Source organism: Heloderma suspectum, chromosome 12 (assembly GCF_057233095.1).
Source record: "Heloderma suspectum isolate Gila_16-S chromosome 12, 16-S_ref, whole genome shotgun sequence".
Taxonomy (NCBI): Eukaryota; Metazoa; Chordata; class Lepidosauria; order Squamata; family Helodermatidae; genus Heloderma; species Heloderma suspectum.
Genome location: NC_139469.1, coordinates 33,153,804 through 33,169,289, shown reverse-complemented (window position 1 = coordinate 33,169,289; position 15,486 = coordinate 33,153,804). Strand labels below are relative to the sequence as shown.

At 45.7% G+C, this 15,486-nt stretch overlaps 1 protein-coding gene across 1 annotated transcript in view; it reads left to right on the top strand.

Annotated features, from left to right (window-relative positions):
• The first annotated feature begins 408 nt into the window (after positions 1–408).
• Positions 409–15,486, top strand: part of LOC146336779 (uncharacterized) — an 84,425-nt gene continuing 69,347 nt past the window's right edge. Inside the window, exons 1-2 of the mRNA XM_084817882.1 lie at positions 409–483; positions 3,009–3,182. Of these exons, the coding sequence (XP_084674008.1) occupies positions 409–483; positions 3,009–3,182 (249 nt within the window). The remainder of the gene's footprint in view (positions 484–3,008; positions 3,183–15,486) is intronic.

The following is a 15,486-nucleotide window of genomic DNA, read 5'->3' as shown; positions in this document are numbered from 1 at the left end:
GTCCTTAGTGAATCATCTTGAAATGCTATACTTTATTATGTACAGTCTTCCGATGTTGTGGGTCACTTTGAGCATGGTTTCCATGGAACAGCAGATGCAAATACTCTGATGCTGTTTATCTCTGTGTATTACTCTGCTTAGCAGCTAGTTTTCCCTGCTCCTTCCCTCCCAACTCCTAAGAAACATCAGCCACTTCAGAATCTTCAAGAAAGACCTCTCCATGGGTTGAGTGCCATGTGCAGCTAAACTCTAAAACCTTCTTGCATGCGTGCATGCACACGGAGATTCAGCAGATGATTGTCAGTTCAATAAGATCTTCTCAGTTTCTGATTCCCTCCCTAAGTTAACTGGTGTTTATTTGTTTTCTTGATTGAAGTCTATATTTTAAGCAGCAGCACAGGAACACTGATGTGGTTACTCAGCTTTGAAATATGCAGTAGCTTCTGCCCTTTACCGGATACAGGGCAGTTGTATAACGAGGAGGTGAGCTCTTGAGAGGATTAAGAAAAGCTCCAAAGCACTTTAGATTTGTCAACACCAACAGGGAAGCAGCCATACTTTTAAAAAATCTGACCCTAGCAGCTCGAATCCTGAAGGTGCTGGGCACATTTAAGGGCGCAATCCTATGCCTGTTTAGACAGAAAAAAAGACCTACAACTCCCAGCATGCCCCAGCCAACATGGCTGGCTGGGGCATGCTGGGAGTTGTAGGACATTTTTCTGTCTAAACAGGCATAGGATTGTGCCCTAAGAAATGCTTCTCCTTAAGGGCAATAGATTCTTGGTCCTTGGTCTGATCTACATTTATGGGTTTTTTCGCTTCCAATGAGGTGTCACCCCCTGTCTTTCACACTATGCAGTACCTGCCTTGAATTGGAACCAGAATTTCCTGCTTCCGTGCTCCCGCTTTCAATACCCTGATATCCCGGTATTTCCCCTTAATGTGCTCTGATTTTCCGCCTTTGCTACCATATCTGTAGTCCCCTCCCCTGCCTGTCCATATACGGCAGTGTTTGTATTCTTCGAATCTTCGAATCTTCAAAGATCATGCCTGAATTAGAAAAAAAAAAAAAAACATCACGGAGAAGCCATGATTCTTTGAAGATAACACCTTAATTTTTTTTTTTTTAAGCCGAAGCGGGGGATAGAATGGGGTAAAACTTAGTCTCATTTGAAGGGATAGAACAACCCCCTGCTCAATGAAGGAAGCCTGATTCCCAGGCAGTTGCCCATCCAACTACTGACTAGGCCGATGTGAAGCTTCGAATCTTCGAAGATGCCAGCAGCCCCCCCCCCCCAAACACAAATGCTGGGTGCCACCGACACTGCCTCTCTTCCTCGCACTGGCTGTCAAGGGCTAGCATGGGGAAAAGAGCACTGGCAGACACCCCCCAGCCGCTCGCCCTGGCCTCCAGCAGGTGGGGGTGGAGAAGAGGATATGTGCCTCCTTCTTCCCTCCACCCCCACCTGCTACAGCGGTGGTGGCAAGGGACAAGCTGGTCATTTTCCCCAAGGCCAGGAAAACATGCAGAAAAAGACACGCCTCTCCCGTGCCACTGCTGCGTGGTGGGCGTGGAATCAGCAGAAACAGGAAGAGTTTCTGATCCTCCAATGAGAGCCGCCATCTTTAAGAGCAAGAAAACAGCACAGTACTTGAGTGTGAACTGAGCTCGCACATTTGATGAAGCACCTCAACGGGGAAAATGGCTGTGTGTGAATAATCACGTTTTAATGCGAGACTGTTTAACCCAACAGGACACTGAATTCTTTGCAATGGCAGGTGCAATGTAGATCGGCCCCTTGTTTCCAGCACATGGGGGGTACTCTTTCTGTCATGGGTACTAACTAATGTTGGTAATGTTAGAGATGTGCTAGGAGCTGTACTTGCATCACATAATAGTGATGTGGGGAATGATTTTATGGCTAAAAGACACATTGAAGACATCAATTTCCAAAAATATTTGGCATACCGTATTTACAAATAGTCCTGCATTGTCTCCATGTATAAACATTGTTTAAAGCACTATGTAACGTTCCTTTCTTGGTACACAAACCCTGCTCAACCAAATACATTTCATAGGAATGGGTATGATAAATGTTGAAGATATTCATATCCCATTGCTGGTTGTCTCCACATTTGGTGGAAGTGTCCTAGAATTATGGGCTGTTGGGTGTTTTTGGAAAAAGGGAGTTGTCTCAAACGTAACGCTAGTGGGAAAAGTACTCAAAGTGGCATCATTCTGCTGGCAGTTACATGTTGTACCAGCAGTTGCCCAAATGCTAGCGGAACAACTAACACAGCCAGCGCAAGCAACACGGAGGGAGCAATCCTATGGCCGCTAGACAGCGGCTAGACAGCCATAGGATATCTTGTTTTCCGGGAACCTGCCTTGGAGCCCACACTCCGAGGTCAGTTCCCAGAGAACCGACCTCCCCCACTTCTGCACTGCCTCTGAGGCAGCGTGGAACAGCCTCGTCCTCTGCGCTCGCAAGAGGAGCACAGAGGGCCGGAAAGGGGTGTGTCTGGGGGGCGTAACTGCCTGTGTCGTACAGCAGCCTCCTTCCCCGCTTTGTCCTCCCATGGCTAGACAGCCACAATTGATTGTCTAGCCGAAAATGCAGGGCAGGAGAAGTGCAGAAGGAATTATCCCTTCAGTGCTTCTCCTGCCCTGCATTGGCTAGGCGGTCGCCTCCAAGTTCGGAGGCAGCCATCTATCCAGATAGGATTGTGCCTTTAGCATAATGAACTCATCATGAGTTGAGAAAGCCATTGCACAATGGCTCATGCAACGGCTAGCACAAGCAGAATCCAAGTATTGGACTCGACACTTGTGCAATGAAAATGGGGTTTCCACAAGCAGTAAAAGTTCTGTGCTAGCAGAATGATGCCATTGGATACAATCAAGGTGGTGTATATTATTGGTCCGACAGGTGAGTATGCAATTGATACAGCTCATCTGCTGTAATGTAATGGGTTATTTATATGTGCGTTTTCCGCCTGTTTTTTAGACAATGAAAGTGATGCCATCTCTCCCCAAAGGGCTTGTGGGACCAAAGGCCGAAGTAAGGCCAGCCACTGGTCCAAGAGGTTTTGATGGCCCACACTGCTGCTTACTGAAATCCAAGAGGTACGTCCCAGGATGCTTTGCCAGGTTAGCCCCAGGAGGGAAGGGGACACCGAAGGTTAGCTAAGGTGTTTTAGCACCTGAGGCAAAGAATCCAAATGGCTACACTGGCCCCCACCTAGCAGGGTTTCAGACAGGAGTCCTGCCAGGTAAGGAACCTGCAACTTTCTGCCCACAAAGCATAAACTTTGCCATAGAGTTTCCTATCCTATGTGCCCAATGCCCATTCCCACACTCGTGGAAATTGCTTTCCAATGTCATCACTTCTCGGCCTTTTGGCAAGTGTAGTATTTGTTGTGGGACACAAGTGGTATCCAAAAACAGTTCAGGTACTCCCAGATTAGCTAGAAAGCTGACATCTGGTATACATATGGCCTGTGATCCCCTGATTGTCTGGGAAGTGTGGACAGTAGAGATTTGTATCTCTCCCCTTCCTAAGCAAGAGGGAGGTGGGGCAGGACATGAAGTGTTCTCACTCCAGATAAGGTGGCATAATTTTTGTGTTCTCCACAGCGCTTAGCATACGTGTGGTATCAAATAAAGATTTTATGATAGTAGTAGTGAATTAGTGGTAGCAGTAGTGACAGTTACAATGTTGTTGTTGTTCAGTCGTTCAGTCATGTCCGACTCTTCGTGACCCCACGGACCACAGCACGCCAGGCCTTCCTGTCCTGCGCTCTCTCCCGGAGAGTGCTCAAGTCCATATTCATTGCATCGGTGATGCTATCTAGCCATCTCATCCTCTGCCGTCCCCTTCTCCTTTTGCCTTCCATCTTTCCCAGCATCAGGGTCTTTTCCAGGGAGTTTTCTCTTCGCATTAGGTGGCCAAAATATTGGAGCTTCAGCTTCAGTATCTGTCCTTCCAATGAGCACTCAGGGTTGATTTCCTTTAGGATGGACTGATTGGACCTCCTTGCAGTCCAGGGCACTCGTAAGAGTCTTCTCCAGCACCACAGTTCGAAAGCATCAATTCTTCGGCGCTCATACTGGTGTTGAATTTGATTGTTATTTGTTCATTGCATTTTATTCCCCTTCCTGTTCCCTTTCTCCAAGGAACTCAGGTTAGCATCCATTGTTCTTCCCTCCCATGCTATACTCACAACAACTCTGTGAGGGAGGCTAGACTGAGAGAGAGAGAGAGAGAGAGAGAGAGAGAGAGAGAGAGAGAGAGAAATTGGCCCATGGTCACCCAGTGAGCTTCATGGCTGGGTGGGGATTTGAACTGGAGGGGTCTCCCAATCCTAGCCTCATTCTAGTATGGCGCTTTGAAGCTATAAAATTTGAAGCGCCACACAGGCGCTTTGAAGCTATAAAATGTCAGGGGGCCCTTTCTTCTCATTAAGTCTTCTTTGACAGAGATTAGATTGATGCCCACACAGTAGAGGGTTTTTTCAGCGGTGGCACTACTATTGAAGAACTTGAGAAAGCGTCAGAGACCTAAATAGATATTACTTTAAATCTGTATCTAGTAGCTACATGTTCTTTTTAAATTTGTACTCTAGACTAGGTGGAGTGCCCCCGATCTCAAGCGGGACCCTAGTGTGAGGTGTAGGGAGGCATTTAAGATGTGGGTCAGGGCTGCTGCACCTACTCCAGGGGAAAATGGGGGGAAAGATGGAGTGCTAGATATAGATTTAAAATAATGTCTGTTTTGACCTAGAGAGAGAGAGAGCCACAACAGTCCAATACTTTGCAGGGTTTTAAAGGGATGTTTAAAATGTTCCAACTGAGAATTTTGACTAAGCCATCAGATGGTGTTTGCATATTATAAGAGCCTCAATGCAGGTGCATTTTTGAGGTACTGAAGAAGATGTGGAGCAGATTTAATAAAGAAAAGATGCTATTCCTCCTATCAGGAATAGCATCTTTTTGTTTATTAACTTGTAAGTTCTTGTTCATTTCCATTAATATGTCAAAAAGGCATTTTTGTCTTTAATATTTTCTTTGATCTCCTCCTAGAATAACATGCCAGAAGCAAAATAACCTCATAACCTATACCAGATTGTCCTTAACAATCTGGTGTAGCCCCACTGATTGAAATTTGCTTTTACCTATCAGGTTCAGGAACTGTTGATTGATCAGCTGAAAGTTTAGTTGATTGATCTACTGACAGGCTGTTTCAGGGAAAGGAGACATATAATCCTGTAATAACACTGCATCTGTATATAGCTTTCAAGTTTTCAAAGCACTTCAGGTATCTTCTTCTCATCCTTACAACAACCCTATAAAGCAAGGCAGTATTTTTTCCCTCCAAATTGCAGAGAGGGGTTGCGGCGGAGAGCAGCTTGTCTTAGGCCACCTAGTGAGTCATGGCAGAGAGACGGCTTGAACCAGTGACTTCCGTCTTCTTCACCACGCCAGCTCTGATTTCACTCGAGCATTTCCCCTGCTGTGGTCAACCCGCCCTGCTGAAGGCGCACGTGATGTGCCCAAGGGGCACAGTGATTCTGAGCACCTGCAGAGGCCTTGGGAGGAAGGGTGGGGCCTTTTCTTTTGTTCCTTGCAGCCAAATCAAAGGAGTCACCTGTGTGGCTTTACTGCATTCACTCCCTGTGGTTTGATACCTCGGTATAAAAAGGAGATGCTACCAAAAACCATGCTAGACATCTCATTCAAGTCCTTTGGTTCCTGGTGCACCCGACTATCTCCAGAACCCATGACAACATTTTGACAGTAAGGTTTTATTTGTGGGGAGTGGGTGGGGAGGAGGGGGAAGAAGGTGGATGGGGATATCCTTCAAAAGTAGAAATTAGGGATTAATTGGAAAGGCATCTCTCCCCACCCCCTTCATTGAGTTATTAGATGCCTTGCTGCTATTAACAACTTGAAGTTTAGCTCAGTTTTCTGCTATTGTCTAGAACTATTCACCTAGTACTGCCAGATAGAATCATAGAATAGTAGGGTTGGAAGGGGCCTACAAGGCCATCGAGTCCAACCCCCTGCTCAGTGCAGGAATCCAAGTCAAACCATCCCTGACAAATGGCTGTCCAGCCTCGTCTTGAATGCCCCCAGTGTGGGAGAGCCCCCCACCTCCCTAGGTCATTGGTTCCATTGTCGTATTGCTGTAACAGTTAGGAAGTTTTTCCTGATGTTCAGCCGGAATCTGGCTTCCTGTCACTTGAGCCCATGATTCCGTGTCCTGCACTTTGGGATGATCAAGAAGAGATCTGTCCTTCCTCTCTGTGACAACCTTTCAAGGACTTGAAGAGCACTATCCTATCTCCCCTCAGTCTTCTCTTCTCAAGGCTAAACGTGCCCAGTTCTTTCCGTCTCTCTTCATAGGGCTTTGTTTCCAGTCCCCTGATCATCTTTGTTACCCTCCTCTGAACCCTCTCCAGTTTGTCTGCATTCTTCTTAAAATGTCGTGCCCAGAACTGGGCACAGTACTCCAGATGAGGCCTAACCAGTGCTGAGTAGAGGGGAACTAGTACTTCCCGGGATTTGGAAGCTATGCTTCTATTAATGCAGCCCAAAATAACATTTGCCTTTTCTGCAGCCACATGACATTGTTGGCTCATATTCAGCTTGTGATCGACAACAATTCCAAGATCCTTCTCGCTTGTAGTGTTGTTGAGCCACATATCCCTCATCTTGTAACTGTGCATTTGGTTTCTTTTTCCTAGGTGCAGAACTTGGCATTTATCCCTATTAAATGTCATTCTGTTGTTTTCTGCCCAGCTCTCCAGTCATAGAATCATAGAATCATAGAATAGTAGGGTTGGAAGGGGCCGACAAGGCCATCGAGTCCAACCCCCTGCTCAATGCAGGAATCCAAGTCAGAGCATCCCTGACAAATGGCTGTCCAGCCTCGTCTTGAAGGCCTCCAGTGTGGGAGAGCCCACCACCTCCCCAGGTAATTGGTTCCATTGTCGTATTGCTCTTACAGTCAGGACGTTTTTCCTGATGTTCAGCCAGAATCTGGCTTCCTGTACTTGAGCCCATTATTCCGTGTCCTGCACTCTGGGGTGATCAAGAAGAGATCCTGGCCTTCTTCTCTGTGACAACCTTTCAAGTACTTGAAGAGCGCTATTCTATCTCCCCTCAGTCTTCTCTTCTCAAGGCTAAACATGCCCAGTTCTTTCAGTCTCTCTTCATAGGGCTTTGTATCCAGTCCCCTGATCATCCTTTTTGCCCTCCTCTGAACCCACTCCAGCTTGTCTGCATCCTTCTTAAAGTGTGGTGCCCAGAACTGGACACAGTACTCCAGATGAGATCTGTCACTTCCATGTTTTTTTAAATTTGATTTGGTTCCAAAATATCTTTATACGTAGACATTGTCACCATATATGTAGCAACTGGTAATATCACCTGCTAGAAGTCTGTGCAGTAGAATACATTTTCTTTATGCCTTCATGAAGACATAGGCAATAAATATGTGAGGTAAGCCACTATTCTCCTCCATTTTACAGGCAGGAAACTGAGGCTGAGAAAGAGTAAGCCAAGGGCCAAGACGATACTCAAACCAGGTATCCAAGGGTCCTTCCACACTAGGTGTTTACTGTGGAATAGCCATGCTCTGTGTAGTCACATTTTATAGGGCATTTACATGATGTTGTCATCCAGTCATTGTCCTCCTATGTTTTCCCAGTGCACTTTCCATCTTTTTTTCAGATCTCAAAAAAGCTGACTTAAAAACAAAAACAAAACAGAAATGTAGCATACTTTCCTCAGGTGTGGATTACCTTAGTGCTTGCTACTCCTCTGTCTTTCTGTTGAGGTGTAGGTTTGATGCATGCAGGGATGTATCAGGTGGGCAAGCTTGCCCCCGCATAGCTACGTCTATGTGTGCCTGCACTATTACCTTTCTGGTTGGTGCCTTTTTTGCCACATTTTAATCCATCTTTTATTTTGTTCTTTTTTGCCTGTTTTTTTTTAAATTAAAATGTTTACCCAATAGTGCTTACATGAAAAAATATTTTAGTGGATTAAAAAAAGAATGATTACAAAAATGAGGGTATTCTGCTCTTTCCAATACATGTCACTTTTATCACTGTTTATTTTCCTCCCTGGTTTTTATTTTTATTTTTTCCCTTTCTCCTTTTTAACGTCAAATTTATTGTACAACATCACTAAATTGATATTGTGCAATATCACTATTGTGCAATATCACAATATCATTTTAAAATGCATTTGCACATTTTTTTAAAATAATGAAAATGGACCCAAAATAGTTTTGGAAATGGTGTGCCCAGGGGAATTGTCCCTTCCCTGCTCACATGGCTGTGTCATGCTCACTAGTGCAGATGGAACAGAGCAGAATGTACAGACACACACGAAGTGCTATACCTCCTGAAGTGTGGAACGTCAACTGCAATTCCACATGTAGCTTAGAGCGGGAGAGCAATGACTGTTTAGTTCTTGAAGCTGTCAGTCCAGAAGCACCCCAGGATCTAAGTCTCATTCAGACTGGCTTTGGAAATTAGCCATAGGGGTCTTCCGTCCAACACTCCTCTGAACAGCTTCCAGTTCAAATTGCAATTTGTCTTTGGGGGATAACAAGGAGAGTGGACGGACGAAGGGAGGGTTAGAGCACACCCCAAAGCGAGGGTGTTTCAGGAGAGACAGGATGTCTTGTCTTGGGAGAGGGGGCCTAGACTAGCAGTTCCATAGGGCGGGGGCTGTGTCCATGAGCGATGTACTCCGAGCTGGCTGTGCGTGGGGGTTGTTAGGGATACATGATGTCATGGCCATCCAGCAGCCACCTTGGAGCTTATCAGGGGGAAACTGGATTTCCTGAGACTGCTTAAAGTCCGATTCTTTTCCTCAAGTTGGGTTCTCTGCAGTATAGTTGTTGTGTGCCCCAACCCCCGCATTTACCTCAGGTGTGCTAGCCCTGCCCAGGGATGTGCCTTTCACTGTGACCCGGGTCAAGGGGTGTTTCCTGTCCCTTTGTTTCCTGTCCCTTTGTTTCCCAGCACAAACCAATTAGTGTTTATTCAGACGTAACTCCCATTGTGGTCAATGAGGCTTGTCCCCTGAATGTGCACATCAGAATTTACAGCGATCCCCCCAATTGAAATAGCACATTTTAAAGCACTAATTCCCTACAGGCTGTAATCTCAGTGCTGTGATTCTCCATTGTTTGGTTTATTGCCATTCAAAAGCAACTACTTCCACCTTTGATCATCTGATCCTGCGCAGCATCGGGTTAGAAAGGGGGCTAGTTTTCCATCCCTTTGTTTCCCATCCCTGCCTTTCCCAGCAAAAATATAAGTGTGTCTACTCAGAAGTTACTCCCATTGTGGTCAATGAGGCCTGTTCCCGAAATGCGCACTCCCGAAGTTACTAGATTCCCATGAATCAGAATAACGCATTCAGGAGCTTTGATGTCAAAGCTTTGAAGCTTCGACTGATCGCAACTCTGCAAGGAGAGGTGGGGGAGAGAAGGAGATTGTTCAAGCTTCAGCAGGTTCAAGGCAAAGAGAACACTCTGTTCTTGTAATGACGGTTGCTTTAAGGGAGTAAGTAATGCAGGGGGGAAAGAGAAGGAGAGTGAGTTTATCAAAGGAGAAAGAGGGGAGAGCCTGGATGGGAGGGGAAGCGTCTCTTATTGATTGTGCAGCCCCTGCCAGTCAGATGACATTCACTCCATCACACCACACACCCCGGAAGTGTGTTCTTTGAAGTGACTCACTCGTGGAGCCCTGTGCGGACCAAAGCGCACCAAAGCCGATCCTTTGAAAAATTCTGTTGTCGTGGAGAAACCCCCAAGGTGATATATAATGCTTTACAGGACTGCAAAGAAGATCTGTTTGGGTAGCTGAGCTGCTATGAAGGAAAAAGAGGATTCACCCTTTTTTACAGTCCTCACAATACTACTAATTTCAGGTAAGTGTTCCGAACCACAGTTCTTATTCTAATAATTGCCATAACCAAATCCACATACATAAGGGGTTCCTCAGAACAAAAATGGCTGTTTGGGCCAAGTTTTTGTGAGGCTGGAATGAGATTCAGCTTAACAGAGATCCAAAGAGAGAGAGGAAAAAAACAAAGAAAAACAAGGAGGGGGGAAAGGATTAATATTTTCATTTCAAATATATACATTAAGGGAGCAATCCTCTGGCCGCTAATCAGCAGCTAGATGGCCATAGGACACGTCGGTTTCCAGGAACCTACCTCGGAGCCCGTGCTCTGAGGTTGGTTCCCGGAGAACCAACCTTGCCCCCCTCCTGTGCAGGCAGCTCAGAAAGGCCCCAAGCTCTGCACTCAGAAGAGGAGCGCAGAGCAGCGAAAATGGGGCGTCCTGGGGGGGGGCATTCCAGGGTGGGGAAAGCAGAAATACTGGTACGACACATTCTATGTGTTGTCCAGCAGCCGCTTCCCCCATTCCACCTTCCCATGGCTAGATAGCCAAAATCAGCTGTCTAGCCACAAATACAGGGCGGCTGAAGCACGGAGGGGACGATCCCTTTGCTTCTCCTGCCCTGCATTGGATAGACTGTCCCGTCTGAATTCGGAGGCGGCCGCCTATCCCCATAGGCTTGCGTCCTAAGATAAGTAGTCCATATGTCTAAATAATCATTCATGCGACTTTGACGGCTGTAGGAGATATGCTCAAATGTAGCAAGACAGTAAGGTCTTCAGTCCACTGAGTGACAGGTAGTGGGTGTTTTTCTTTCCAAGCTTGGAGTACAAGTCTCTTTGCAACTGTAAAGGCTCTCGGTATCCACTTTTACTGTCCATCTGTTAATCCCTACATCACCAGGATGTAATTTAAAAGTGCATGGACATCTGCTGTTATCACAAGATTTTCAAAAACAAAATTTATACAAACAGTGACTCCCAACCAAAAAGAAGCCGCTACAGGACATGCCCACATCATATGCCTTAACGAGGCATTGGGCGTTTCTACACGAGGCATTTATCGTGCACTCGTCATTCCCTACCCATGGTTGTTTACAGGTTTTTTAGATGACATTGTGACTCTTCAGTGTCGCTTCTGTGCCCAACCAACACTTTGGGTGAGTTTTTTTAGAGCAGGGAAAATGTGGCATTTAATTGTGAAAGTAAAAGAAAGTGTGATTGCCTCTTGTGTGTTTGCACTATTTTGAAGCACCACAGTGCCACCTAGAAGTTATGTAGCAGAAAAGCGGGAAAGGAAACTCTCTCCCCCCACATCAAGGGAGATGTTAATGATGACTGTATATTGATATGTTTTATGATATGAATTTCCCCCTTTTTGTTGCTTTTTTGTTTTTTGTTGTTACAAATACAAAGATTTAAAAGAAAGAACAAGCTTAATAGGGCTCAGACAACACCACTGGTAGGTGAAACAGACACTCAGTCCTTTTCTGTACAATAGGGTAATAGTGTGGCTGCAATGTTGAATCAAACCATCAGTTAAATTAATTGACGAAACCCCTTTTGATTGCTATAAAGTGCCTCCTAATAAAGAGGCAGCTAAAATTGCACCAAACTGTTCTTAACACAAGTATTTACAAAAACTGGCTGCAGCAGGCACCATCTTAGACACAGCAATTATTGAGTAAAATGCATGTGATTCACCCACTAAGATTTATTGAATGAGGTCTTAGGCTGGAATCCTATACACACTTTGGGAACACAGCAGGACTCACTTCTGAGTAAACATGGACAGGGTGGTCCTGCAGGGCTGCAATCCTTTCTCTACTCAGTGAGATTAATTTCTGAGTGACACCAGATAGGACTGTGTTGTTAGCTAATTGGAAATAAATTCATTACAGTTGTTCCATTCAAACACATAATAGAAATCGCAGGGGGGCCTGGAAATACTCTTTGTAGGTTGTGTGTGAATTTTTTTGTCTCCATTTCTCATAAAACTCAGTGGGGCCAAAATGGTTTTGGACTAATTAAAGAAAGTACCACTTTACACCGCTCATTAACTTACGGAAATCTCTACCACAAGATGCGGGAATGGCCGTTAGCTCAGATAACTTTAATCTTTAAATTTTTTTTGGAAGACTAGCCCTTTCCTGCATTCTAACTATTCAAAGTTGTATTTTAAGGGGCCTGGACAGAAGGCAGTTTGCCTGGTTCTGTTTCCCTCCGACGCTATCCTCCCTCTTTGAATACAGTAAGTAGGGAAAATGGTGGTGAGAAACGCTGGTTGTGGGAGTTTGCTTTATAGTTTGAAGTCTGTCCTGCAAGTAGCACCAGTTACTCAGAAGGAAGATATAGCAACTTGCACCTGAGAGTTGCAGTAAAGACAAATGAGATAAACGTTGTACAGTGTGAGCGCACAAAAAGTGCTATTTTCAACCCACCTTTCAGGGTGCACGGCCCTCACAAGGCGGCTATATAAAAGATTAAAGAATGGCATGATTGAATCGAACACCCTGATGCACCATTTCCTTGAAAATCTTTGCTGTAGCCCTTGGCTTCCTCTCACTGCCCTTTTGACCCCCTTCACAATTTAGTTCAAGATTAGCGTTTTGACATAGCTCTGGCAATATATTTGCAAGATGCATTCTGATTTTCTAATCACTTGTCCTCTCTCTTCTTTTTTAATCAGTGTCCAGCATTCCCAATCTGTAAGTAAAATCTGCTGTACTTTTACCTTGCAGTCACAGTTGGAGCTCAAGAATTAGTGGGGCCGAGGGAGGCAGGTTGGTGGGGCAGGAAGGCGAATACTAGCTTGACCCCTAACCTACAGCGCTCACATGCGAATCTGAGCTCAGAACTCTGTTCTCTACCAAAGTGTTAACATAATTATCGATATATGTAATAGTCAATTCTGGCTTCCTGTCTCTTTGTCGCACTCTAGCGTGACCGAGAAATGAAACTCCAGGCCTTCTTCTCTCCCCCGCCCCCCCTAGTGTAATGGCAGACATTTCTCTAGTGGATTAATATCCCCACTTCACATTCAAGTATGGGGTAAATTAGCCTTTGACCACCTCCAAATAAGGCTTGGTTTACACATTTAGGAGAATGAAATGATAAAATCCTGAGGTGGATTTTACTTAGCATCACTTTTTATTTTAGCATCACTTCAGGTTGCAGGTGGGAGACAACTCCCTTTAAAATGTTCCTTTGAGTTAAAAAAAAAAAAACACTCCTTCCAAGTAGAAAGCTGACATATCAGGAAGAGCTGTTCTAGCCTTGCTCCCCCCTGGCTAGGCACGCTTTCTGCTTGGAGGAAGGAGGTTTGTTTGCTTTCATACACGAGAGCGGTCAAAAATGGCATCTCCCGCTGGCAGTCTGAAACGGTGCAGCCCACGCCGCCACCAAGCCCACCCCGCTCTGCTGCATTGCGGGCCTCACAGCGAGGGCAAAAGGGGTGGCGAGGTCATACCTTTGCATGGAGGGTTTGTGGAGGCGGCGCCCACCAGACTGTTGGCATCTGCGTTGCGCATAAGGGATGGCAGCCATTGTAACACCCACAACGACTAGAGATGAACGGGCTGCTTCCCTAACTCACTTCATGCTTGTTCAGATTATGCTGAATGGTCCTCCCGAAGAAGACTGTAACTAGGTCTGGCTGGATGCAATATTTGCCTCGGATGCTGGCCAGGTGCCACCCCACCCAGCAGTGAGAGTGCCACAGCCACAATCCAACACAGGGGAACCCCTCTGTGTTGTGGCGATGGGCCAAAGCATGTTTCACACTGCATCGGATTGTGATTCACCTTCTCCGTCGAATTAAGCAGTCTCCCCAGACCGCGGTGGTGACTTCAGTGTTAAGTTTGTTTGTTCTGTTTTGTTTTCACAGCTCCAAACTATTGCAGCTCTGTCAGCAGGTATGTACCAGAGGGAATTATTCTAAACAGAAGTAGGGAGAAAACCCCACCCCATATGCTGGTCAACTTTTAAAACCCCCCCAAAAGTAGATATGCAATCCTATGCTTGTTTACTTTGGAATAAGTCTCACTTTGTTCAACAAGACTTACCCCTGGGCAAGTGTGCATAGGATTGCAGCCTGGGTCAATTAATTAATCATTTCATTGTTTAAAAATAAGACTACATGTCTTTAACCAACATTACATGAATGCTGATCTGAGCTCAGAATTCTGTTCTGGACTAGCAATAACATTGTGTGTGTTTTTCCCTTTGTTCAGGCCTGATTTAAACTCGACCCTTGATGAACCATGCAACTTTACGTTACCACAGTATGCATGTGGCTTGGTAGGCCAGGTATCCTTACCACCTTTGAATATCTTAAAGAGGGAGGTTTAGTATATAAGGTCTTGCAAGGTCAGTCTGCAGAACTTTCTCCAACAGCTCAGATTCCGCAAAGTTTACCTTAATTAGCTTCCCAAGGAGCTGATATCGTGCTTTGCTTCATCCTAAGAAACTCAGTTCTTCCATGAATTTCGGAAATGACATTGTTTAGGAAATTGTACTGGAAGTGAAAAGGCCCAGAACAAAAATGTGTACAAAGAGAGGAGAGAGACTGAAATAACTGGGCATGTTTAGCCTTGAGAAGAGAAGACTGAGGGGAGATAGGATGGCGTTCTTCAAGTACTTGAAAGCCTGTCGCAGAGAGGAAGGCCAGGATCTCTCCTCGATCATCCCAGAGTGCAGGACACGGAAGAATGGGCTCAAGTTACAGGCAGCCAGATTCCAGCTGAACATCAGGAGAAACTTCCTGACTGTCAGAGCGATACGACAATGGAACCGATGACCTAGGGAGGTGGTGGACTCTCCCACACTGGAGGCGTTCAAGACGCTCTGACTTGGATTCCTGCACTGAGCAGGGGGTTGGACTCGATGGCCTTGTAGGCCCCTTCCAATCCTACTGTTCTATGATTCTATGATTCTATGAGACAGGGTTGTCAAGGCAGAGCAGCAGAGAGCTTTAAGGGTGGAATCCTATGCATGTTTAGATAGAAAATGTCCTACAACTCCCAGCATTCCCCAGCCAGCATGGGTGCCTGGGGAATTCTGGGGGTTGTAGGACTTTTTTCTGTCTAAACATGCATAGAATTGCACCTTCCGTCTTTTTTAGCATACAAATTGCAGATATGGCCTTCCCCAGTCTGGATTGGGACCACAGCAGGGAGGAAAGGCTTAAAGCCCCACTTCCTCCAGGGTCCTAATTGGACCTTCTGTGCCAGCAATTTGCGCGGGGAAAAAACTCGGCATTAGAGGAAGTGGGAGGATTTTCCTTAGTACAAATTAGTGTGTGTGTGTGTGTGTGTGTATAAGAGAATGAATTAGTGAAGGATGAATGGGGTGTGCTTGTGTGTGAGTGTAAATGGATGGATGGGGACAAGGAAGGGGTGTGTGGGGGAGAGGGGGGCCATGCCCACTTTTGGCTTGGCCACCACCCACTTCTGGCATGTGGTCCCTGACACATTGCCCCTGAAGGAATACGGCCCTTGGGGAGGTGGGTTTCCCCACACCTGCTTTCAGGGAAGGACTGGACCAGTTAAAGACAAGTATCT